We start from the raw sequence: 27,038 nt of genomic DNA, 5'->3' as shown, positions 1-27,038 counted from the left end.
TGGGAGGAGGCTAATCACTAAGCAAAACACTACATTTGATGAAGTGTTTCTGAAGGTGTGTGTTGCCGAGGTGGGTGGGTGTTTGGGTGGGGTGGGGAATGGGGGGCTGTTGAGATAGACTCAATCCATCCTTAATGAAAATGCTTTGGGCTGCAGAGCTGAGCTGAGCCGAGCTGAGCTGAACCCTCCTGGGGATCAGTGGTTAGCCAGAGCGTACAGAGAGATAGGCCACCCATCACTAACCACGATCCTCACTAAATCCCCATCAACGCACTGGTTAATCACTCTAACCCCGCTCTCCACTGCTCTCCTGTCTGCCACACACAAAGACACATCAAAATTCATAGCCTCACTAGAGAGGAGAGTTCAGGGATTTATCACTGCCAAGTATCCGCTTTAACACTCAGCACTAGCCCCGAAGAGTCAAGAGGAAAATAGCAGCTGGCATATGGCATGTAGATAGACTTAAATCTTTCAGATCTTAGGCTGTAAATGACAAGCAACACTCTCCCATGAGTTTTTGACTTCACTTGAAATGATCATCACAAACTTAATAATGGACGGATTATAAATAAATCAATAGAGGGCTCCCTGTACAAAATAAATAAACGTGGGGAACTTTTATACCAATATTCCTAAATAGATTAATGCCACAAAATATCATCAGACTGTTGTAACACTGCAGACAACAGTGGTACCAATCTAATCTTTTCACTCAAATCTTAAATATGACTCAGATGTGTTGACAGTCACAGTGTCCATGACAGCAAAAACAGCACAAATCACACAGAATCTGAGATCTTGGCCATGTACACACTGTATGTGCCCCCAAATCAGATACAGATCTGATCTCACTCTGAACAGTCTCATCAGAATTCATGTGACTTTTTTTCTACTTAGGCTGCTTTCTACCAGCTGTCTGGAAGTCATGCTGTATAGTATGTCCCATATAGATCTAAGGAGGCGGTCTCAGTCTCACTTATACATATAAATGTTTTTTTGTTTAAAGTGTCGTCTTTGGTTTTCAGTATACAAGTCAACTTATAACACGTAACACAAAGTATCCCATTTTCCAATCGCTGATCTGGCTTTGGAGCATTGCAAGTAAAACCTAAAGATTTCATTATAATAGCTGCAATTTCCCAAGATACATCACCATTCACTACAATAGACTGAGATTCATCACAGCTCTGCACTGGAGGGAGTCCTTTGAAATCAAAAGTGAGCTAAAGTCTTGACATGTACAGTAGTTCATCTAATATGCACATGAATACACACCAATATGAATCAAAAATATCTAACATATAATAGCAAAACAATGATGGGGACCATTGCACTTAATAATACTTATATCAATACTAATATTTTTACTTTAGTTTTGAATGCACTACATTTACTTGTAGTGGAGAATTTTCACAGTTTCCTATTATAACAGGAAAAGATCTAAACAGCAGAATGTGATTTTGAGCAGACAAAATCTAATATGAACTGTGCACTAAGAAAATAACAATTACGCACCCGCTCTTAATGATGTACAGGAGCATTGATATTGAAAGGATTATGTTTTAAGCGTGCTATTCATATATCTGACAGTTAATCTGAGGAGTTGAAGAAGGCTGTTGAAAGAATATTAAATGTGTTTGTTGCAGTGGGTGGAGCGTGTGCTCAGTGGTTGGTCATCGATCTGAATGTGTTTTCCCACTATGTGTGCAGGGGTCATTAGATCAGTCATTTGAGCTCTTCATTTTGAAGTGTTTGCTTTTCCAGACTGAGCCTGCCATCTGTAGAACAATCACTATACGGACATCTCACTCTCTCTTCATTCCGTCTGTTCCTCTGTTTCTTTCTGTCTGTATCGCATTTACTGGCGACCCCTATTTCAGTTAAACATATTGTATCTGTAATTAAAAGCCTGTTCCAGAAGTACTGAAAATGAGCCTTGGTGCAGGTAGTAGCAGCTTCTAAAGAGAGAAATGTACAACTATTTGAACCTTATATTTCAATCTGCCCTCACCCTAAAGATGCAACATAAAGTCAAAAGGAAAGTTAAGGGAATTGAAGGAGGATTTATCCCAAAATGAGAGACACATTGTATTGTATTTGTATTGTGGAAAGCCTCTATAACAAAAGTGAAAAAATAAATTTTACTGACTTATTGATTAGTTGCATTATTCAACCAGAAATTGTAAAATTCCAATACTATACAAAACATTAAATGATATAAACTCTAGCGATAACTTAGTTTATTTTTAAATGTTAAATATCTGTTAGAGTCTGTACAAAGTGTGTGTTTGGGAGTGAATTTACCCAAAATGATAAAGAATTAATATCTCTATCATGGTATTTGAGCTGGATAATCTCTGGTCTACGCAATTGAACTTTATCTTTCATTAAAGATAAAGGAAAAATAATATTTTAATACTGTGAATGCTTTAGAATTTATACTTAAACCTTGGAAATGAGGATGAAAACTGTTATTTTGCCTAAACTCTTACCACTTATTGTATGAATACATGATATTTGTAATGTTTAAAGGGTTAATAGTTTGTATTATTACTAGTATTATAGCTATTCTGATGAAATGCGTCTCATCAGCTGGATGTGCTAACAGTTAATCACATGTAGATACTCAACAATGCAGTAAACCTGCCATGTGCCCATCTGAGAATTATGATGGACACAGGTTTACACAGTGAGCAGGCTCATTAAACACCACATACTGTACTGCAGTCGACATTAAGGTAAGCTGTAAACTACAGTTAGCTGACTGAGACAAAGTGTTGTGTTGCCATTATATAACATACTGTACTGACATCCTATTAGGCCTCATTAGGTGTGTTGTTTTAAAAATATGGATATCCTATTGGCTGTGTGGACCTAGATAGTGGAAAAAAGGTTGGTATAATGTACCCTGAGGTGACTGAGAAAACTTAAAGAGGTGATCCAAGGTAGTTTGACATGAGGTCACATTGAATACTGACTTTTGGCTGTAAAAGCCATTTAGTTCAATACTGTATTTTTTGTTGTATGTTACCTAAAATAAATAGATAGATAAATAAATAAATAAATAAATAAATAAATAAATAAATAAATAAAAATCTGATTGATTGATGTATTTATTTCGAATGTCCATGTCAAAACAGAAGAAAATTAAACAAAACATTTAAACATAGAACACATAATACATGTTTGAAAAAGAGTGAAAAGAAGTATTACTTCTAAACTCCCACCCCTTTTCCTTAAATATTTAATAGCAATAGTAAGCTTCCTAGTCTAAACATATCTATACTCTAATGACTGATACTTATTGTTACATAATTTTGTTTTTGGCTTTATATTATTACGAACAAATATAATATAATTTACTTAAACACATAATAACACATACGTATGTACGTACATATACATATACACACACACACACACACACACACACACACACACACAAACCACACACCACATACTTGTAAAAAACCCAATAAAACTAAAGTGGACTGTTTGCATAGTGCTGTATAGATTATGTACCACACAACTGGTTCTGTCTAGATCCACTTTTACAAGATGTCAATAGTGCGTTCAGAGGATGGAAAACAGCACTTTATCAGCTGTATAATCAAGGTGTTTTGGTTTTGTATTTTGCTAATGAAAAACCTAATTTCAAACACTGAAAATTGGAAAAAACTCAAAATATAGAAAAAATAGATTTTAGATTTGAGATATGTATCCATTGATGAAAAATAGTGCCGGTTTGTTGAATAGTTATCCATGTGTACACGTGGGACGCAATGGGCTCTATGCACAGCCCCACTACTTCCTGAACTTCAGGTGGGTCCTTTATTTCCTGTCTTTCATTATTGGACACACTGATGAGTCCAGGTGTGTCTGCTGCTTCTTGTTGTGACTACTGATTCATTAGGCACACCTGGATTAATCAGTGTGTCCAATAATGAAAGACAGGAAATAAAGGACCCACCTGAAGTTCAGGAAGTAGTAGGGCTGTGCATAGAGCCCATAAGGAAACTGCAACATTCACTGAATTAATGCAAGAAACAAATATAAATGTCTGATGGAAACACCACCATGTATGATGAGAAGACAGAAATGCAGAAATAGATGTTAGATGTTTTGGTAAATCAGTGCAGTTCTTGAGCAGAAGCTAAAACCAGCTTCTAGTTTTTAGACTAAAAAAAGCCCCTCAGTCACCAGCTCAGGTGTGTTATTGTCTGAAACACTAATGGGCAAAGTTTTAAACCATGATGTTAAAGAACCAGCTCTGTTGTATGTGAAAGACAATAGTGGATGGAGATGTGCACAACTATCCTCTATTCTTGGCTTCTGAGAATCTGGTTAGAATTTGTGATACATTTAGACAAGGACACAGATAGATAAGAAGAATGGAGATGCACGTCTTTCCAGAGGCTCCATCAGTTGGAAATCTTAAAATGCTACGTGGATCTGAACAGAAGTTTCATAAAGTATGGAAATCTTTCTTAACCTTTTTTGACAATCCTACGACACATATACAAGGCCTTTAACAAGTTAAAATGTATGTGTGTATGTAACACTCTGATATGTAATTTTATTTATATCTACAGTGCCATATGCATATAGATCTGGTGACAGCATGGGGTTTGGGAGGGTTAAGTGGGTTTTGTTTGATTTTTTTTTTTTTTTTTTCTTTGAGTGTGTCAATACCTGTGTGTATGTTGTATTTTGACATTTAATAAACATATCTAAATGGGAAATATTAAAACTCTGATTTCATAGAAAAATATTGCTTTTGTAAATATAGATGAAAAAAGTAGAACTTTGGGTTTTTGTGGTAGCCTAATTGTAAATATTTTACAACTAAAATAGCACTATTTAGAATCCAGTGACGTTTGGTTCAACCTTCAACCATTTTCCTTTTCATGTTTCTCTTTGTTTCTGTGTAGATTTAATGAACAAAACTGCAGAATGTCAAAAAAGTATGTTTATCTCTAAATGTCCATTGACCTTCAGAGTAATAGAGGTATTGATTAAACACTGAGAGGCTCAGGCTGACTCAGTACTCACAGTGTTTCACCCCACCACCACCACACACATACACACACACACACACACACACACAGATGCACACAAAGCAGGTTTAGTTCGAGGTGAACAGGTGTGAGGAAGGGCTGGGGGGTCACTATCCTGCTCAGGTTAGACCTAGTAATTTAGCTGAACTGAGGGATTTGCTCCTCCCTGCTAAGACAGGCAATACAAAAGATCCAAGTTGAAAGCGGAGAGGGAACAGAGGGGTACGGACAGTTTAACTAAGATGAAGGAGTTCAGTTGGCCAAAAATGCCCACTTTGATTAATCTTTACACTTGCTCTAATTGAGCATGCATGTGTGTGACTGTGAGCCCTTTACTGGAGGGGAACCACATCTGTGCATGTGTGTGTTTGGATGTCAGCGTTTGAGCGTGTATCAGGTTTTTTTTTATTTTTTTTTATTTTCCCTCCTCCGTGTTGTAAAACTCTCCCTCCCCTCGCACTCATTCCTCACTCGACTGAATTTGCTTGTCTTCTCAGCATGAGTGTTTAATCTTTTCAGGCCGTTGAATCGGTCCAATGAATGAGTCCCCGGCTCCTTCTCTCTAGGAGCCCTGGAGATTATTCTAAAGCACTAATCGTTGAGCAAACACAGCAGTGCTCTCCTATTCCTATTCTACACAGGCCACAGTATAGCACAACTTCTTCTTTTACTTCCCATCACGTTTTACACCCTGTGTAGATTTTTTGCTTTTGGCATACGTAGCCTAGATTACTGCTCCTGAGAAACAGACCCCTGACTCCTCCCTCACAGTCATGGTTAAAAATGAACTAAAGCTTGAGACTGAGAGAGTTTTTTTTCCTTTATTTGTTCTTTTATAGCAAGAGAAGTGACATGTAATTTAGAGAGCATTATTTCCAACATTGTCCTTTGGAACCTTTTATGTTTGTGGGTGTGTTTGTTTTTTAATTAGATTGTCAGTAAGGAGAATCTGCCAGGCTTATATGATGGTGTCAATATCCTTGGATTTGGAGCTTCGTCAATATTGTCTGGCCCTGCCGCTACTAACCTGAACAGGCTGCTGGCATTTGGTGTAAAATAAATAGAGTGATTTGTCTGTTTTGTTTTCTCCATATCTTCGTCGCTTCCAAGAGGAGTCTTATTTACACCGCTCTCCATTTGATTTTGCGTGGTATTTGTTTTTTTGCCAGTTGTGGCCTTACATCGGTCTGCAGGAGTCATGCCGGCTCTGCACCCGCTGGGCTCCTATGTCATCTGTCGGTCATGTAATGTGGAAATGTCTCTGCAGTGATGAGACACCCACATGAAGCATAAAGGTCTCAGTACCATCGAGAAAGACAGATCAAGATTTTATGTCCTCTTTCAGTTTTAAACAAATATTACAAGTCTTTCTCCTCAGTGTCAATCTACAGCCCAAAAGCACTTAACTAAGTTTAGCACTTAACTGTTAACACCCAACCATTTATTAAGTTATTAGACAAAAATGCTAAAAAAAAAAAAAAGTAGAAATCTTTCTCAGTTTCTTACCCTGGAAGAAAAAATGCACGTAGAAAATCAATGCTGACCTTTACTGACAGTTTTGTTTCCACTTGTGACCTGTGTTTTTACCCACAGAGGAAGCTGCTGGCCATCTACCTCCACAACGACGAGAGTGTCCTCAGCAACGTCTTCTGCTCTCAGATGATGTGTGCTGACTCCATTGTTTCCTACCTGAGCCAGAACTTCATCACATGGGCCTGGGACGTCACTAAAGAAGCCAACAAAGCCAGGTAGAACAACAGACAGAACACTGGTTTTATTGGTAACGGCTCGGTGGTTTTTATGTTTCAGTCTATCTTTAGCTCATTTTATTGTTGCTGTTTAAAAGGACACAAGTCAGTTTAACATCTTCCTTTGTTTAATATGTGATGGGGACGACCTCTAAAAATACTTTAATACTACCCAAATCCTGAACAACAGGATGCTTGAGATTTGTTTATTTTAAACCTACGTTTTGGGTCTGTTTGTGATGTTCACTGATTTTGTATAATACTTTTAAATCAATAATAATCTGCTTTTTATTTAGTTATGGTTTATTTTCTGAAGATCACCAAACAGGACCACCTCTTTGACTTCCATTGTGAGAACTATTAAAGAAATAAAGTAAACTCAAATACACGGTCTTGTATTTATCTCAATGACTGTGATGACTGTGAAATTATTTATGCATCAATTCTCATACAGACAAATGCCAAAGTGCCTTTTTGCAATCATAGCTTTGCATTCACTGAGTATTATTTTGACATTAAACATTGTCTTATGTGACAAACTGAGTCAGACTTTACCAAATAAAAACTCAAATGTAAAAGCTGACATTGAACACACCTCATCAGCCACTTGTTTCTGAAAAGGATGAAGTGTCATTCTTAAATGCATCACTTGGCTGTATTGTGCTTTTAGTATGTTTGATTCTCACCAGGCAAGCTTGGAAAAATGCAGCCTAAAAAGCGGTAGTACTACTTTCTTTCTATATTGCGCATTTCTAACTGTGTCCTACAGGAACATTAGTTCTGTATTACTGTAAACCGAAACCTTGCAAAATATTTCTAGTAATATGAACAAACCTGTATCAGGGATAAAATAAATAGCCTCAAGCTGCACTCTAGTCCTAATGTACCGCGTGGGATACAAGATTGTTTTTAGGGCTGCCAGTTTATGAAAAATTAACTAATGAATTGCTTATTTTGTTGTAGTTAATCTCAATTAACCACATTTTTTTCTTCTTAAAATGGGAGCTTGTAATAATAATTAAAATCATCAAAGCTTACATTTAGCTTGAATGACACATTTCTGACCTGCACTTAATAAAAGCAAAACCCAGGTCTATACGAGGGCCGTTCAATAAGTTCATGGCCTCACCCAGAACAGAACAACACAGACTGATAATTTATATTTTATTTTTCAACATAATCTCCATTCACAGCAATGCACTTGGTCCATCGATGTTCAAGCATCACTATCCCATCACGAAAGAATGTAAAATCCTGTATTATAACAACCAGTATTTCTGGGTGAGGCCATGAACTTATTGAATAGCCCTCGTATGTTTAAGGGAAATTTAATTTCAGAATCATCCAGACCATTAATTTTAGATCAGTATAGAATGCAAGTAACATCTTACATTCAGTAACATAATGATTGACAATAAATATGTTCGAAGGTCAAGCGACAACAATAAACAACAAAAACATGAAAAACAGCACACTCTGCTGAGTGTTCAAAATGATGAATGCTTTTCACTCCATTTGTCTCCATCTGTTTCTCTCAGCAGTTTGTGCATCATTGTGTGTCTGTGAAATCTCATATGTTCTCAGAGTTTGATTTATTTCACACCAGACTGTAAAATGCATTTCATGACAACAGAAAAGACAATGGTTTCACATTGTGAGAGCATGCAGCGTGGTGGCGAGAGTGAGCCAAAATGAGAATTAATCACAAAGGTAATTTTCTTTCTGTTTCAGGATTAAACTGTTTAGAACACACAAACATGCATACATGCACTTTCACGACGCTGTGCCTGTGACCACTGGTCAGCTGATGCTAACATTGTTAATTTTTTCAATATTTTAATTATTTTTCAATTCATCTTAAAGTTACCTTTAATATTTTGTCATCATCATGTTTGTTTTGTATGTAATAATTAGTGATTCGACAGGTCAGTCAGGTGTCAGTCAGTGCAGGACTTTGAGAGTATTTGGCTAATGTTAGGTTTCCAAAGAGTCTTGACCTGGAATCATCCAGATCTTTCCCCCTTTATTTGATGGTCAGTTCCAGGATTATTGATTAATTATTTTGACTCTGATGAGAGACATCTTCATTGATTGATTTATTCATTTATGTAGTTATGACATTTATTTAAGTGTTCAGTTTAATAGTTATCCAGTTTTTGATCAAGTCAAAAATTGTTAATTTTCAACAACATAATTTTTTTGTTATATCAGCCAACAGTGGCTATTATATCGGCCTTTAAATCTCCTCTTAGTTAACCCTTTCACTGCAGCCTTCTCCAAACCTCTGATTATTCTAATCCTACTGTGACATTTAATAGAGCATTAAATAGAGCTGAACCTCTCTGACAGTGTGATTAAGCCTTATATTTTATTTATATGTCTTTTATTGTCTGGAGGAGAGCGCTGTTTGGATAACTAGCAGGGAGGATCTTGTAAAGAGGAGAGTGTTTGTATGTGAGCAGCTTCTGTTTGTGGTCTTTAAAGTACCACAGTACCATGTTTTGACGAGTCTAAAACCTGTTCATGTCTTGGTCGTTGTTTTTGTTTCATCCACTGACATACTTTTGTATAGTTTATTAAATCTGAAGTCTGTAAACCTCCTGTTTGAAGGTCTCTGTTTTGGCAGTTCAGTACAAACAGAATGGTGTTTAGAGCGTGTTCAGCTCAAGAGCCAAAAGAGTAATTTGGTGTCTCCATGGAACTGCTATAACGTACATTTTTACTGACTCCACTGCCACCAGATCAGTGAAGTAGACAAGAACACTCGCTCTTCTGTTTGAACTGGGCAGACATGGAAAAAATACTGAGATCCTTAAGAAAACACAGAAATACTACAGTGTACAAATAGTTAGTAAATAGACAAGTTAAAATCCTGAATTAAAAATGTTATCTCAGTAAAAATAGTAAGAAGTAGTTTCAATAAAATCAGAAATAAAAGTCGAGCAGATTTATGATGTTGCACGACTCTTTTTGAGGTGTTGCGTTATAAAATATAACATTATTCCACTAACAAATACATGTTAAAGGATTTTATTGCTATAAGTTTTTTTTAAATGCAAACGCGTAAATCATTTGTATAGTACAGGGTAGATTAGTAACTACATCAGATCAGAGATCATCAAATATATGCATGACATCAAATATCATTTGTTTTTTATGTGAAAGGTAACTACCATCAAATAGATGTAGTAGATTACAAATATTTCTCTCTGAAATGTAGTGAAGTAAAAGTATAAAATAGAATTTGTTCTAAAGCTTAAGGAAATACTGAGTTACATTCATTTTTTTCACATTTTCCCCTTTCAATTGGTGATTGAATAAAATGGGTCCTGACCCTGTGTTTGGGAAAGACAGTTTTAGAAAATGATAGAAGTGGGATTGTGCACAAACACTTGTTTGATACATAAACAGTATTTTCAGACCTATGTGCATTGGTGTGGGCTTGTCTTTAATTGCTGGCATTCAGCTCCAGTCCACTGCTCACACCCTGCGTCTCTGTCGTCTCATTCTCTCTTTAACTTCTATAGAGAAAGCTCAGAGGTTGGATGCTAACAAAGGGCGTTGTGTTTGCATGGTGAGGCCTCAGATTGGGCAATCTTGACTAAGCTGTCTGAATAGAGGGTCAGTGGGAGACGAAGGACTCTAAACATCTCTATCTTTGCATAAACCGTCAGGGTCCTGGGGATGTCTGTAAATACTAGCTCTGAACGTCCATAGTACTGATGTTTTTGACTGAGTAACTGAAGAATAAGAATGACTTTGAAGAGGGATCTAATCTGCAGTATGAAAGTGGATGTTGTGGTGGTTTTGTTCCACCTCCTCTTTGCGCTACATCTTGTCTCGTCTTCCTCCTTATTTTTTCCTTTCTTTCTCCACTAACGCTGTCCAGAGTTAAGCCTGCCCTCTGGTACGAGCCATTTAAGAAAGACTCACACCCTGACCTCACCCCTCCTTTCTTTCTTTTAAAGAAATTCCCTCCTTCCTTCATTCCACACTCTTTTCTCTCCCATTGGCCTCCTTTGCTTTTTGCCCCAGCTGAGCTTTTTTATTGCACATTAAAAGGCAGGCAACATCTGGAGCTTTTCATCACACACAGCGAGTCACAGCTTTGCTGATAACGCATGCATGCACATGTGCACACGCTCTCAGTCTCACATACAGCAACTGCCTGCATTCTCACGCTCTTGGGTTGATCCAAAGTGACTGGTGATTGGCACCGATCACACAGGCTGTTACAAAGGTATCCTGACCCTGTGAGTGTGTTTGTGTGTGATGAACCTGCTGATATTGGAATGTGCCTGTTGCTCTACTCACTGTATTCTCACAGGCCTCTCACTAAAATGATTAATTATGCATAAATGCAGTTCCGCTGATTGGATGCCAGTGTAATTGTCACCCATGGGAAATGAATCTAGTATTTTCAACAGGCACTGTACATATGGCAAATATTGAAACAATTAGGAGCTAAATCCACTAGAAGTAGATGTTTTTATGAGCGTGAGCAATCACGCCTACCTACTCTATTACACATTTCACTTCATGCCAACAAATGTGTACAGGCACACAAGTACTTTTAATGGATTTGTTGTAATTTTTCTAATTTTCAGATTTTGATGGTCACTGCTGAACAGGGGTTGCCGAACGCTGCTTTTCTCATGTAGATGTTATGACCCAGTTCATAATGGGGTTAAAAGACCCAGATTACAAAGTAAATCACAAAACAGACCATTCTCACGTTTTTTTTCTTTGCTCAGACACAAAGGTAGCTAAAACACTGAACTTCGACATCCATTCTATTCTGTCATCATCAGAGCACAAACACTTACCTGGATGATGGACAAATATTTCAGTAAATGTGGATATTACAACAGACAACAGAGACATGTTCACATACTTCACATAACATGTCGTCGTCCTGGATGATTGTAAATCTGAAGACTTCAGCATCCCCGTCTCAGCTGTGCAACTAAGCACCTTTGGCTCTTTGTCAGTTCATGATGTGTTATTGTAAGTTGGTCTCGGAAAGACACCAGATTTCTATTTAGTCAAAGCCTGCTATAATGCAGTTCAGTTTTGTGCCAAAGCCGTGCATGTCCTGTTATTGTTCTTGACACTGAGGTGTCAGCTGGTGTTTCTGAAACTAACACTCAAACCTGTTCTGTACACTTGACTTCTCCTCTTGACATCCTCATATGTGAAAGCACAACTGCTTGAGAGGGAGAACAAAATTTCATTTTCAAATCAAAACATGTCTATGTTTGCTGTGAAACAACGTGTGTCTGACACAGTGAGCGATGGGAGCATCCGGTTCCCATACCTGCTCCGTACAGGTGGAGGGTAAATCTATCCCCTGCAGTGCTACTGTTCTAGCCTGACTCATCAGCTGCTCAGCCGAGCAAATGCCAGCTCTAAATAGTCTGCTCGCATCTTCACACACCATTTTAATCTGAAGAAATGCAGCGTGACAGTCCAGGGAAACATTAACTATTTTATGTGTCTGGATGTGCAGTGACAGGTGGAGATGAGATGAGTGACAAATTAGAAGCTGTCAAGCACATTAGGCAATGAAGCACAGGCATGTTAGTTGCAAATTTCTTGCAGGTGTTTCCTCAACATTTAGTTTATCCCTGAAGGTGTTTCACAGGTCTGGTACAGACTTGGCTACATTTTTTACCGTGTTATATTCTGGCTGGATGAGACTCAGACCCTGAACTGTTCACCTGAGCTCCTGCAGTCGCTTCACCGACCGTTGCCCTTTTCACTGTGTTCATACTTGTTCCATCGGAGGATTCCTAAAGTCTTCACTTCCTGATTGGAGCCGGCCTTTCATTTATCGGTTTCACTGGATCCAGTCTTTTATGTTGTCATGATGAATTTTTTTGTGGGGGCTGTGATTTTAGTTTTTGCAGGAAACCAGTAAAGTTTAGCTTGTGCTTGATGGGAGATGTAAGATTGAGTTACTCAGGTTAGTGTCCATTGTTCTGGGGCCTTTCATTACAGGTTAGGGTTTCTCTGTGGGCTATTGTAATGGTCTGCCTTGGCTGAGGTTTTGAACAGGGACCAGTGTCAGGACAAAATGATCAGTAGGATTTAGGGTACCCAGGCTCTTCACAACAATGGGTCACTCCGAGTTCAACAGAGCAAAGCGGCATTTTCACTACTATTCTTACATTTATTTTGCACATTTACCACTGCAAAGGATATGAGCACTCCTATTTGTTAGATGGATTATGTTAAAAAAAAGCAAAAAACCACAATGCTCTCATTGTCATTGAAAGTAGTAATGTGCAGTATGAGAGCAAATTCAGTGCAAAGATAGGAAATGTGCCATGGCTGAAATCCTAATATTTTGGAGAAGATCCATAAAAAAGGTTATTTCTATTGCAGTATTAGAGTTATTGCTAATATTTCTAGTATTGTGAGGTAGGACAGGGAGGATATGGCCAAAAAATATTTATTATTGTAATAGATGATTATGGTGAAGCCTTCACATCAGTCTATTTGAATAATTATCACAAAAAAATCAAATCATTATTCCTTTCTAGGAAAGGCTGATTTTCTGTCCTGAGTAAGAACTGAAGAAGGGAGATGATTATATTTACTTTTAAATTGTCTGTACATGAATCAATCAACTTTTTATTTCCATTGGCGTTATCATTGAGGGATTACACAGAGTAAAATTACTAGCTAAGAAGTTAAGAAACATCACAAAAAAGAAATAATTAAAATAAAAAATATAGTTCATAAGAAATAGATTAGAATGGATAAAATATTATATTTTCATATGTGTATATATATATATATATATATATATATATATATATATATATATATATATATATATATATATATATATATATATTTATATGTAGGGCAATATTAGACCTAGTAGAAGAGGGAGGTTTAAGATTGTAAATGGCTGAATGCTCCAATTGTATTCGTTTTAATAAGGTGCTTTATTTAGTTCTGTGATTCAAATGTACTCAAATTAAGATAGATTGTCCACGATCTAACTGAACGTATAGGACATCGAGTACTTGGAAAAAAATACATCTGTGTATAATATCAAAACATGCAGGAGTAAAATTTGGTAAATAGTAACATTTTATAAGTGTTTTAGCTGAAAATGTGAACCAAACTAATACTAAAAGACAATAGAAAAAGATATGTATCATGGCTGTGATAATTGTCACAGTTTAAAGCCATTGGTTTTGGATCCCAGCTCTGTTCAGAGGAAGAGGATCTGATTGAATTCCACAACTGTGGCGCCTGTCAGATTTAGAAAGTATTGGTTTATTTTTTACTTTACAATACCACAATGAGCTTTAAGTGCTCAGTTTCATAGTTTGAGAAGTGTACGAGTCACTCCCTTGGCTTTCCTGTTTTAATGAGTTACCCCCCCTTCCTCAAAACAGCATCACTTCCATCCATCATCTTCTTCTGACCCACTGTCCCTCCATCCATTCCATTACTTCTATATTTTACGAGCCAGTTATTAAAGTAGGTCTTATTAAAAGGCGGGAGAAAAAGCTAATCTATATTTGCATTCAGTCTATAGCAATTCATTAATATTATGACATTTACAGGGAGCTTGGCGGGGCCCTGGCTGCCTGCTACCCTTTTCCTTCCCTCAAGTGTTAATTTAAAAAGTTCTGTCTTTGTAATGGAATAAGAAATCCTCTCTTGCCCCATCTATTCTGGGTGTCTGGTGAGGAATACTAATTCTTCTGCTGCTCCAATTGAGGTAGGATGTCACTCTGATGGAATAAGAAAAGGTAGAATTGGTTTTAAAGTCCTTAATGCCACAAGCCATGTGTATTTCTTTTCTGAAAAACTGCGTTTCATCCCTGATTTTTTTCCAAATGTCGCTGAGATGTTTTCAGATGTATGTATTCGGTAAAGTGAGTCAAATAGAGTGAATGAGTTTGTGTGATTTGTGTCTTTCAGACTACTCACCATGTGTACAAGGCACTTTGGCAGCGTGGTAACACAAACTATACGGACGTACAAGACAGACCAGTTCCCCCTGCTCCTTATAGTCATGGGAAAACGCACATCCAATGAAGTTCTAAATGTTATTCAAGGTAATTACTCTGTATTCTACTCAATTGCATTCATTAAGTAAACATATGAAAAATCTTTTCTGTCATTCAGTTGTTTGGCTTTAAAATGCTGAATTTTGTAACTGATAATATCTTTTTTTGTAGGCAATACAACAGTGGATGAGCTGATGATGAGGTTAATGGGAGCAATGGAGATCTTCACAGCACAACAACAAGAGGACATTAAAGACGAGGTGAGGCTTTTCACTGCAGTGATTCACAAATGTCAGCCTCAGAGACATGTCACAGTGCTTTGGATTCTTCTCAAAACACACGTCGACTGTGTTCAGCTCCATTGTTTCCGTTTAGGCATGAGCAAAGTGTTGTACTCGGCAGCTTTTCATTCTGCTGACTTAAAATTGGAGAGGTAAAAATGGAGCAGCGTTTGTGTAACATGATAAGAGTATAAGGAAACAACACACAACCTGTTACTGTTGACCAAACAAGCCAGTCTGTTAGCACCAGTATCTGTGTATCACTGGCCAAGGTAATGTCTTTGATTATGGCGATTACTGCTGCATCACAGTGCACCTGGGACACAAGCTGTGTCCATAGTCCTCACATCAGAGGAGGAGGCTGATGATGACTGTCAGCTCAACCACTGTTACTACAGTTGAAGAGTAACAGTGGAAACCTCTTACAGTTATCAACAGGATTGAAACCCCAGGGACAGAACCACTTCTAGACAAATACTGTTTAAATAAAACTACAAAGGCTGGAAAGATGGTCACACACGACTAATAGCGGGAACAATGTAGAGCAGCAGTAAAAAGAACAGATATTAGGAGATGTTTTTATCGGGGAGTATAACCTTCAAAAAAACAAAACCTGGTACCTTAATTCATCTTTGTATTTTGATCTATTTTTTTATGTATTTATTGAATAATTTACACGTTTTATTTTCTTTATTAGCATTAACGTTTATTGCTCTTGTCTTTTTTCTTGATTTTCCTTTTTCTTATGTTCTTTTTTCCTTTGTTGATTCAATTTTTTTCTTTAATAATTCTTTTGTCCTATTTGGCGCGTTATGACCAGTGTCACATGATGTGCTGATGTTTAAGTTGAGAGCATGTTTCTTTTGTTGTACCTCAGACTTTCTTTGACTGTATTCTTATTTTCTTCTGCTTTAGTTTTTCTTTTAGTTTTATTTGATCCAGCTTTGTCCTTTGCTAACACCTGATTTTTTTCCTACATACCAACATAATTGCTTTGTACCCTATTTTTGCTTTGCTCTTGTTGCTTAAAGAATTTCTTTATGTCAGTTTGCTTGTTTCCCTACTGTGTTCTCATTGGATCATTCATCCATGAGGCTGGTGCTGTGAACACACTGAGATCATTTTCTCTTAATGAGCAATGATAGACAGTGAATGTTCATCTGATTGATCTGTGCTTGTTAAATGGATCAATAGTATGTGATCGTGTAGGTCACGGTTGTGTTCATGTCCTTTCAACCAAAAAGACAAACACCTGATTGGGAAAAACCTGCACCCTGTCATTCCATGTCAGATGTCAAGTGTAATGTAACAGATACTGAATAATCAGTCAAACAGTTCAGGGTAAATCAGTTTATCTGTTTATCAGTAACAAAACTAAGTATTAACCTGACACATTTAAGGTTAGCTTAGAATAATAACCTATTATAAGTGATTCGGACAGTTGGAGTGTTCTGTGTTCTGGTTTTGGTTCAGCTCTCCTTCTGGTTTCCTTCATTGATCCAGTGACTGCAGCTGCATTCAACAGGTTTTGTGGGACATTTTAGTCTGTCTTTACTTCACTCCTACTAGATAAATCATAACATGTTGGGACAGATCACCAGTCATTGTTAAACTGCTCATGTGGACTGATGGGTCTTAGCCCCACATTTCTGTGCTAAGTATAGTCTTTGAAAAGGTACAGAACAGTCTGGACTCAGTCTTTGATGTCCCCTGGGAATCTGGGACAGTATGACATAGAGGTCTCCTCACTCTCAAAAACGTCCACCTGAACCCACTCAGTCATGTCTTTGTTACTGTTAACTCAGAGAGCACTATTGACTCAGTGACATCAAACACAGAACACTTGTGGACCATGTAGATATGCAGTGTCTTTATGTCCTGGTAGATGGAAAGGTTTGAACATTTCCATCTCTACAGGACAGTCTAAGTTGAGTAATGGCCATGTTATGGACTAAACTCTGACTAGACTCTAATTGTTTCTGTGTGTTTGTTTTGGCATGTGCATCTTACAAACCTTCATCTCTAATATTCCCACACTTTTTCTGTCAGTCCTTCTCTAACATTATTCTCTGTGAACACAGTATCAAACCCATGACACATGTCACACACTATTAAGTATCTCATTCATCAATCGATCAATGCTGATGTAAAAGACAGAGCATCTCAGTTATGGGAACTGTTTATGGAATGATTATAGTCACACTCCCTGAGCCTGAGGACTAGTCTTCCTCAGGTTACTGACTATTAACTGACAGCTGTAGTCACTGTGTTATTGCTACAGTGCTTTGACAGTCTTTGTCACACCTTCAATAATCATTTGTGACAAGAAGCAACAAAAAGAATGTAAAGTATGTACATTTGTCAGATCAAACTGAGTGAATCAACAGGTGTACCGTGCTGAAACTGTTTTTTTTTTGTTTTTTTTAATATTAGTGTCACTATGAGCACCTGTACTTTTTATATGTCGTCTAATGAATAGTGTGTGTCAATGTTTTAAAGCCTTTTTTATTCAACGATATTTAATCAGGAACTGGACGATTAAAACAGATTGTCTGACATTCTTCTGTTTTAGATAAACTGTACAAACCGAACGTTTGGATGTTGGGACTGGATGCTGTTCATTGTTTTTCACACTATATACTATATTTTTGAGGTACTGCATAGGTAAAAGTTTGGTAAAGTAAAGGTATTTAAAGTTTGACAGTTTCCCAGGAGTGGCACGACAGAAGGAAACAGCTTAAGAAAATGTCACGAAGCATCACTGTAGAGAGGATAAGTGATACTGAAAGCATAAGGAACACCTCAGGTCAGGCAAAGCATTCTGTTTACATACAGCTCGGCTAAATTAATTCATACTCGGTATTCCACAAACCTGAACACTTCCTATGAATGTGTATTCGTTGAACTGTTTTAACTGATGATTGGAAATTTTCTGAATTATAAGGAGAAAATGTTAATATTGTGCTTATATATTTATTTGATCACATTCTCAGGTGTGAAAAATGTACATGATAAATGTTAATAAGAAAATACATCATGGCTCCCCAGTATCCTTCTGCTTGCAATATGGCAAACTCTAAATAAATCAGTACATCCTGTCTGTGGTAGGACCAGGAAATGTCACATCTATATATGGAATCTCAGATACCACTGACTTTTCATTCTCTCCCTTCCTTGGTTTTTCTTTCCCATTTTCTGCTTTTTTCCACCTCACTTGTTCAAGGGCGAACTCAGACATGAACGCAGACGTCCGTCCATCCCAGACATTCCACTCTGACACTGACTTTTGTGTCTGTCTGGAAACACAGCAGCTGGACGGCCACATTGTGACTTTAACCAACCTTACTGACTCGACTCTCATTCCTATGGTTGTCTGTGTTTTAACTTAGTAGTTAGTGATCAACTCACTGGTCTGCAGCTGTCATCTCCAGGTTATTCCAACAACTATTTCATGTAAAGTGAAGCTAGAATAGTTCAAATAATATATACCTTTCGAACATACAGTTGTTAGGGGCAAATATTTTTAAAGATGATAGAGAAGGGTAAGGGAGTGGACCAGTATTTGTCAGAATGTTTAAGTCTTGTAACTATGTACAGTCAAACCTATTGTCTGACATATTGCAATTCCACTCTTGTAAATATGTACATAGTCTTTAAAATTTTATTACTTACTTCTGTCATTATTATTAATATGTCGTATTGTTTGTCTTTTGCATCTTTATGCATACAAATCTTTTTCTTGCACTTTATTCTGTTGCTGCCTTGGCCATTGAATTTCCTCATTGCAGGATCAATAAAGTCTAATCTAATCTAATGACAGGAGTTTGCAGAGTCCACATTAGACATTTAGCTGAGAGTCAAATACCCAAGGTCCTTGTTGTGAGAAGTGACCAGTGGTGGGTAGAATAACCAGAAACTGTACACAAGTCAGAGTACTGGTACTTTAAAACCCTATCGACATGGGACTAGTATAACCTTGGTAATTTTTAGTGACTGGGGAATTTGTTTATGATCTTAAACTAATGCAAATCTGCACAAAGGAAATCGTGATATGTAATATGGACACTGACTAAAAGAGTGAATTTAAATCCCTCAGAGGAGCAGCATCTCAAAAGATGATGAGATGAATGACCTGCTTTGATTTTACAACAAGAAACATTTTTCTATCTTTCACCAGTTGTTTAAGATGAAAGTGGTGAGCCTTGATGTCAGAACAGGGAAATAATGGTAGTAAATTGGACTGAAAAACAGATTAGCTCCAGGTTATAGAGGTCCCATGTGAATGGGGTGTATGATAATAGTGCCTCATGTACAATATAATGTGTTTAATAATTAGTTAAATGAGAATAATTACAATAATTAAATAGGTCACTTGAGGAATGAGTAACACTGATCCAATTTAATCTTTTGAATAATCAACAAAGTGCAAACTAGCTCCATGTACCGTCTAATACAGTCTAATAGATTGCATAGAGTCTAAATCATTCCATTTAAGAAACAGCAGATGGTTGGTGTGTTTCTTTAAACATATTATACGGACAGTATTAGAAATTTCACGAGAAAAAAGTTAGGGAAATTTCCATATTGGAAAAAAAACGTAAGTTTTGCAAAAAAGGAAGTACTGTGTTACAAAGTTGTGACTCGTCAGCTGTCTAATCTCCATGTCTTCGTACATATTCTAATAATCCGAAGTGTGACAGTAAGAGAAAGCATTTTGTCCTGAGGAGGAAACCAAATTATATCTGTGAAAAAATGAAAAAACAATCACAGCCATTTTGGATAGAAAAATGGTAACAGAATTCTCCACCTCTTCTTACCACTTCTTATGTCTTTTTCCTGGAGCCATGTGTCATCACTCTACACCGCTGGGTATATTCACTCCAAATTAAATTAATCAGAAAAACATATAATTTACATTTTATTTTTTGTGACTTTCCAAAAGTTCAAAGTCCAAATTCACATGGCATTTTATAAAATCCCAGCTGGTAACATAAAAAGATGGAAAATTAATTAAAATAGGTAAAATCCGAAGTAGCTCAAACAGTGCAACAAAATGTAACGGAGTAGATGTGTAGATTTTTTCCTTCAATGTCTTCAAATATTTAAGAGTTAAAAGTACCCTGCAATAAAAATGAAATTAGTAGAGTACATTTTTGTAAAAGCACGCTGCATTTTGAAACACTTTTCCATGATTTGTTATTTTTAGCAAATGTTAAATATGTAACAGATTGCATTTCTGACATCTGACGACTAAAATAGAAGTTAATCAGCACCACTTGAACACAACGCAGCCAACTTGACAAGTAGCCAAGATGTATAGTCGATGTGGAAAATCTGTTTCTTTTTTCTCTTCAAAGATAAGGTCTCCAAGATATGTGTTTGAGCAGACATATGGTAGATTAACACTCCCCTTCATGCCTCGTGTGTGTAAGAGGTCGTTTAAAGCAGTTGGTGAATTTAAAAGCGTTTTAGAGCGGCACACGTTGACGATAAAATACGAACTACTACATTTGCGTGACTCAGAGCTGCTCCATTGATCGTAGACACTTTTGATGCTTTTGTCTTCCTCCTGCCATTCTTTTACAGTTTCCTTTCAATGCTCATCTTTTATGCGGTGCAAAAGCACAAATGTATCCTTTGCATTTTCTGATTCAGCACAACAATACACACTGTCTTTTTAGTCGGGCCGCTCCTGTAGCTGCACCACAGCAGCGCTCCGATCGTCACAATAAGCTTACTTTGCCATATCCGGGCAGACACACAGCATGGGCCTTCAGAAAATAGAAAACTAATGGCCGCGCTCTGTTCAACACAATGGTCACTCGTATTTTAGTCCCAGTCTTTATAAAACATTTTGTAGCCACAGCAGGTAGAAAGAGAAAGGCCGCCGTCCCCTTCCCTCTGTACAAACAGGAAGAGAGAGGCGGAGTGAATGAAAGAGAAAAGGACGCTGAAAGTGAGATGAGGAAGCATAAAAGAGGCTCATGGTCTGGTTAATGACAGCCTTATGACAATGAATAACCCCTCTGGTGCTACTCTTTCATACCTGATGTTTGTACGTAACCACACGACATGCTGCGTTTTCTTTGGCCTGGTCCTTTTCTAACTCCCACACCCAGCACCTCAACTCAGATGTTTTGTTTCCTGTGTATCCGTTATTGAGTCGTCAGTTCGTGGGCCCCACTTTCTTTCTCCCTTCTCTTTCCAGGATGAACGCGAGGCCAGAGAGATGGTGAAGAGAGAACAAGACGAGGCCTACCGCCTGTCTCTAGAAGCTGACCGCAAGAAGGTAATTTCACAAGAACAATGTGGCATCTGTAGATAGGATATTTTCTAACATGACTGGATAATTGATCATTGAATGGGCTGTTTTCACTAGAGTGCAATGTGGTAACATGAATGTAAGTCACCAAACACAATGCATTACCTTTAATACATTAGTTTGTCTTAAAAGCCTAAGTCAGTTCAGATTCTCGTTTGCACTGTGGGCACAAACAACAAAAACTCCAACATAAAAATTCATATCATTGTCAAACTCTGTCTTTTTTTGGTGTTTTGGTGGTAAAATATTGTGCATTTCATTTGGGTAGTCCTATGACAGCCTTCACAGGTACAGAATAAGTACAGAATAAGGATATTTGCATCTGATTTAGTGGAGGATTTTAACAGGTATCGTTTGACCACTTATATTACTAACAACACAATCACCGTATAGGTTTGAGTTGTAAGTCAAGTCCTGTTAGGTTTGTTGTTTTGTCACCATACATGTAATGATCATACTTATGTATTTCTCAGTTTCTGTGTCGAGATTTAACTGGAGTAGAGCTGCAGCCATCAATTATTTTTGTAATCAATTAATCTATTGGTTATTATGTTCGATTTGGTTGAAAGATTATTTGAATAAGTGAAAAAAAAATAGTAAAAATGTAAATAAGACATGTCTGAAAATTACAAACAATTTGTCCTTTATTCCAGAACCAGCTGTAACAACAACCACAAAACATATAAAAGTAAAAGGATATATAAAAAATTTGGATATAGAAATAAGTAAAAGTATATATCCAACTTACTAACAACTTAAGATGGAACTAACATTCAACTTTGTGTTGATCCTGGCGTTATGTGTCACAATAAACATCTGTGTGAACACAACAGTGGAACGAATGTTTAGCAGCAGCAAAATTAAGGAAATGAAGCTTTGATTCAGGAAAATTGGAATCAAATAATTTTTTATCGATTTGAGTTGATTGTTTCAGCTCTAAACTTGAGTATTCAGGAAATATGTAAACAGAAGTGAAAAACAAACATTTCATCAAAAAAACACATGGTACAGACTAAAGTGTCAAGTATTTAGTGTGTCGTCGCTTTGCAGTTAATGTCTTATTCTGTGTTTAGAAGATAATCACCAGGCTTCGATCATGACAGTCGTTTCTGTAATTACAGGCCACACTAATGCTGCTTCTCCTCTGACGATATCATTTCCACTCATCGCAGCTGTGTTGGTGTTTTCATTGTGTGATAGCAACCAGACTCAATCAGATACTGTTTTTGTTTCACCTTTGCTGAAAACTGATGCTAAAAATGATATGTCACAAATTGGTTGATGCAGAATCATTATTGTCAAAACAGACTGTGTGTGGGTCAATACTGGACTCCACAAAAGCAGGAAATCTGCAAGAATGGCATAGGAAACATTCGTGTCTGCTCTCATGAGAAGAAAAACAACTTTATTCTCACAAAAAAACAGGAAAATCTCATTTAAACCTTTAAGTTTTGTCCTCCTCTTGAAACTTGAAAATGACAAGGTTTTTTTTGGTTAATGCCCTGTTTTACATTCCATTTATAAAGTGTCAGAAACACAATAATACAGTATAAGAAATAGCTGTAAGTTTTTGTCACAGCTCATAATTTTGGTTTATTTACATTTCATTTGATTACAGTAGAATACAGTACACAACTAATCTATTAAGCTATTTCAGTGTATGATATAACCTATGACGTTCATGTGTGATCAGTGGCTTGTAAACGCGTAAAGTAACATAACTTGATAATTGATCATTGAATTGGTTGTTTTCACTAGAGTGGAATGTGATAACGTGAATGTGAGTCACTGAACATAATGCATTACCTTTAATGCTCTTTTTTGATGTTTTGGTGCACTGCGTGTTTCATTTGCATAGTCCTATCACAGCCTTCACAGATACAGAGTAAGTAACTGAATCACTGTGTTATGATTGTGCTGATTCCATCCCAGTTGACAAATAAATTCTTTGTGTATTAGAGAGAAGCCCAAGAAAGAGAAGAGGCTGAACAGGTCCGTCTGGAACAGATGAGGAAGGAGCAAGAGGAGGAGAAGGAGGTGAGGAGCACAGCCATATCCACCTCAGCATCGCATCACACACATCACTCACATTATGGTTCCATTTTTATCAGTACAAGACTGAACGCTGATCAGTTTCCCTAGTGCACTGTTCTGTCTTTTTTTTTTTGTTTTGTTTCTCTCTTTCTTAGTGTCACTTCACAGTAATGAGTCACCTAGATTGTGGTTTTGGTAAAGCCTGTTTATAAGTTCAGTGTGTGTAGTATGAACAGCCCTACGGCCGTTTCAGAAGAATGAAATATCCTAATTACAGCGAAGCCTGTCCCTGTGAATGTCACCTTAACATACACACAGTTATTGTTCTGTTTTAATGCTCGAAATTGGCACAAGGCACACGCCTCATATTGAAACCCCAATGGACAAAAGACTGAGGCTCAAACACACACAACCTAAGCAAACATGCACATGGACCTGAAAACAATTATTGTCAGAGAAGAGGAGGCAAACACACACACACACACACACGTAGAAGCAGACACACTGTCACGCACATATGAAAACAATTATTGTCTGTATTACAGTCTGTAGTATTACAGTGTAGTCGTCCGTGGTGGTTGTTTACTCAGCAGTGGCTGCATCAGGTATTGGATGACCTGGCTCACTCAGGTGATTTGTCACTTAAGTCAAACAGATGATAACAAAGAAACCCAGGGTCATCCTTCTTAATTATATCACTGTAGTCCACTAACCAAACTCTGGCTGTTTTCAACAACAATGGCTACTCTGACCCTATGTTTCCTGTGGTTTCCGTAGTGTCTCCAGTATTAATATGCATACCTTAGTCAGCTCATATACAGTTTTTTTTTTCCACTGACGTTGGAGAACACAAGAGCTGTAGATTGATTAGGGTTAATGAATTGTTAATAAATCCACGTGCCCTGTCTGAAATGTATAATAATGGATTTTAAACCTAAAACTCTGAATGGGAGGTGTTCCAAACTGTCTGAAAAACAGAAATGATAACACAACCCAGGACTGGGCATTAAGGCTTGTACATGCCAGTTTAATTTCTAAGCCATCTAGGCCTTTAAAAGTAGAACTTTCTAGTTGAATGTCGAGAAGGCCCACAATAGTTCACAATAGCAAATATGAAAAAACAAGGAAAAATTGTGCCAAGAGTTCAGATTAGGAAATCTGTTTCATCATATATTCCTGTAACTGCTTAATGTTTTACTCATCACAGAGAGATTTCAGAGACTGGAAGCAGTGCACTGACATGAAAACACAACATATTTCTTAGTACATAGAACATCTTCTGGGATGGACTACGTTTTGTTATCGCATTTATTTTTCCTGTTTGAAAGGCTATTCAAGCTGAGGAAGGTGCAAACTCTTCTACTGTTATTAATGTACATGTTCATTTATTGTAGTGAGGCTGCTCCTCAATACAGGGTCAAATTAATCACAAAAATAAACATGCTTAATTTGACGTCCCCAGTTTTTATACAGCTTTCACTTATGCAGGCGGTCTCCAGACACAACAAAAGCATCACTTCATCAGTGGACGATGGAAGGTAGAATCTTTTCTCTGTAATGTAGTACCTTTGTGCAAAGAGAATGGGATGAAAGTAGGAGCCACTGAATTGGGGGGGGGGGGGGGACAGGGACAGTATGTATGTGCCTGTGTGAACCGACATTACTATTTACATCCTCTGGGGGGTCTTCGCATACACTTGTGTGGCTGTCAGGTGCACCCCCCCCCCAACTCCACCACCACCCATCATCTGTTTGCTTTTTGTGGTCGGCCTGGCAGAGCTGCACATGCAGACAAATGGACAGATAGATGTTGGTGATTATTTGCACGCAGCCGCCAGGGCCTTGAGGCCGGAGCAGACGCGTGTCCTGTGGTTTCAGTAGGGACACTACCTCACACGTGTTGGTGTGTCTGTGGTTGTCGGTCCATCTGCATCTGTATGTCTACCACTGCCGCACACACATACACACACTCCTGTCCTATTTGTGTGTGCATGTGTGTGTTAGTTTGGTCCCCAGGGGCCCCTTTAACTCAGTCAGCATCAGTTCTTATACCTATGGGAGCTGATGGCGGAGCGGCACGCGCCCTACCCTGCCCACCAAACACCAGAAGCTGCTAATGAGCTACTGTTGTACACTCTTATGAAATATAATTGCATTATGGTGTGTAAATAAAGCCGGGGCGTGTTGTCACAGCATATGCTCCCTGGCTGGCCAAACAGGAACAACAAGCCAGGGGGGTGGGGGATGGGGGCAGCAGAAAGAAGACAGAGGCTCCAGGGAGGGGCTGGAGTATGGTTTTTGGAACACAGGAGAGCTGATTAGCTTCACTGCAGAAGATGACAGTTGATGTTTGTCTTTTGTGCGAGCAAAGCCACCCTCAGTGTGTGCTGTACGTCGGCAGTACAATCATGTTTTGCATCTTTAAAGTAAGATGTCTAACAAAAGAATCATAAAACACTCAATGCCTGAGAAATTCAATTGGCTTGATCTCAGATGTACCTAAAGATGAAGTCACCGAGCAACAGCAGCACAACACGAAGCAGGATAACACTTTTTTGCAACCGTTTGAGCAACAGCAGGCTTTAGGGAACAGGGTGAGACACAGGGCAACTAATTTAATAACATTCTCAGGACAACGAGAAGGTCTTTAAATGAATGTGAGGAAACAGTGCTGCAGTCAGACTGTGGGAACAAGTTCTTGGCTTGAATGTTATAGCTGTTTGGATAGTGTCATCATCTTTATATTTGCCAGTGTTACTGTTGGGCTTAGGCTTACTATAAACACACACATAGGGATAGAGTCATATGATTATATCTGATTGAATCTTAGCTTTAGTATCGATTAGGTCATAACATTGAACAGTCAAAATCACAAAAAAGTAGAATCTCTTTTAGTATTGATGCTACTGATGTCTTTACCTCAGCTTATCTCTTGTATCAGCAAAATTTTAAATAAAGAATAGAAAAGAGTCGGCTTAGTGATGCTAAACGGTTGAAAAAATAATTGCTGCTCCAGTGAAGACAGATGCCACCAGCACCTGTATGTAAAGACTATAGCCTTCAGCCAACAATGTGCAATGATCTGTCTCATTATTTAGGATCTGTGAAGAATGTACAACTCCTCTGTACTGTACCGAAAAATAAGGGAATCAACTGTTCAGTCACTCAGGTCACTGGTGTAAAAGAAAACTGAAAAAGAAGGCTTAAGTTTTAGGAGAAACAGGTAACATGATTGAGGTCTATAAACTTGTCCATGATGGAACAGTACACCAAAAACAGGGATGACTTAAGAAGAAACCCCTTCCACTTGTTTTTCTGACAAAATAAAAATTTGACTTTGCTGTAAAAGCCTGAAATGAGCTTGCACAGGGGAGAGTACAGACTTCTTATCTTAAAAAATGGACTATACATTTTTGTTAAAAGGCAACATTTCAGATGCAGCACTGGAGTGTTCTTATACAGCATCTAAGAAGAAAAACAAAAAATATAATTTTTCCCCCTGAGATTTCTGGTCTACTCTGTAGAGAAAATACAGTATATTTGCCCATATTAGTTAC

At 37.7% G+C, this 27,038-nt stretch overlaps 1 protein-coding gene across 1 annotated transcript in view; it reads left to right on the top strand.

Annotated features, from left to right (window-relative positions):
* faf1 (Fas (TNFRSF6) associated factor 1) overlaps positions 1-27,038 on the top strand; it is an 83,533-nt gene that overhangs the window by 42,145 nt on the left and 14,350 nt on the right. The window contains exons 13-17 of the mRNA XM_030132588.1: positions 6,654-6,808; positions 14,756-14,892; positions 15,016-15,104; positions 21,334-21,414; positions 23,407-23,484. Of these exons, the coding sequence (XP_029988448.1) occupies positions 6,654-6,808; positions 14,756-14,892; positions 15,016-15,104; positions 21,334-21,414; positions 23,407-23,484 (540 nt within the window). The remainder of the gene's footprint in view (positions 1-6,653; positions 6,809-14,755; positions 14,893-15,015; positions 15,105-21,333; positions 21,415-23,406; positions 23,485-27,038) is intronic.

Source organism: Sphaeramia orbicularis, chromosome 4, assembly GCF_902148855.1.
Source record: "Sphaeramia orbicularis chromosome 4, fSphaOr1.1, whole genome shotgun sequence".
In the NCBI taxonomy this organism is placed as follows: Eukaryota; Metazoa; Chordata; class Actinopteri; order Kurtiformes; family Apogonidae; genus Sphaeramia; species Sphaeramia orbicularis.
This window is presented reverse-complemented; position numbering and strand designations above follow the sequence as displayed.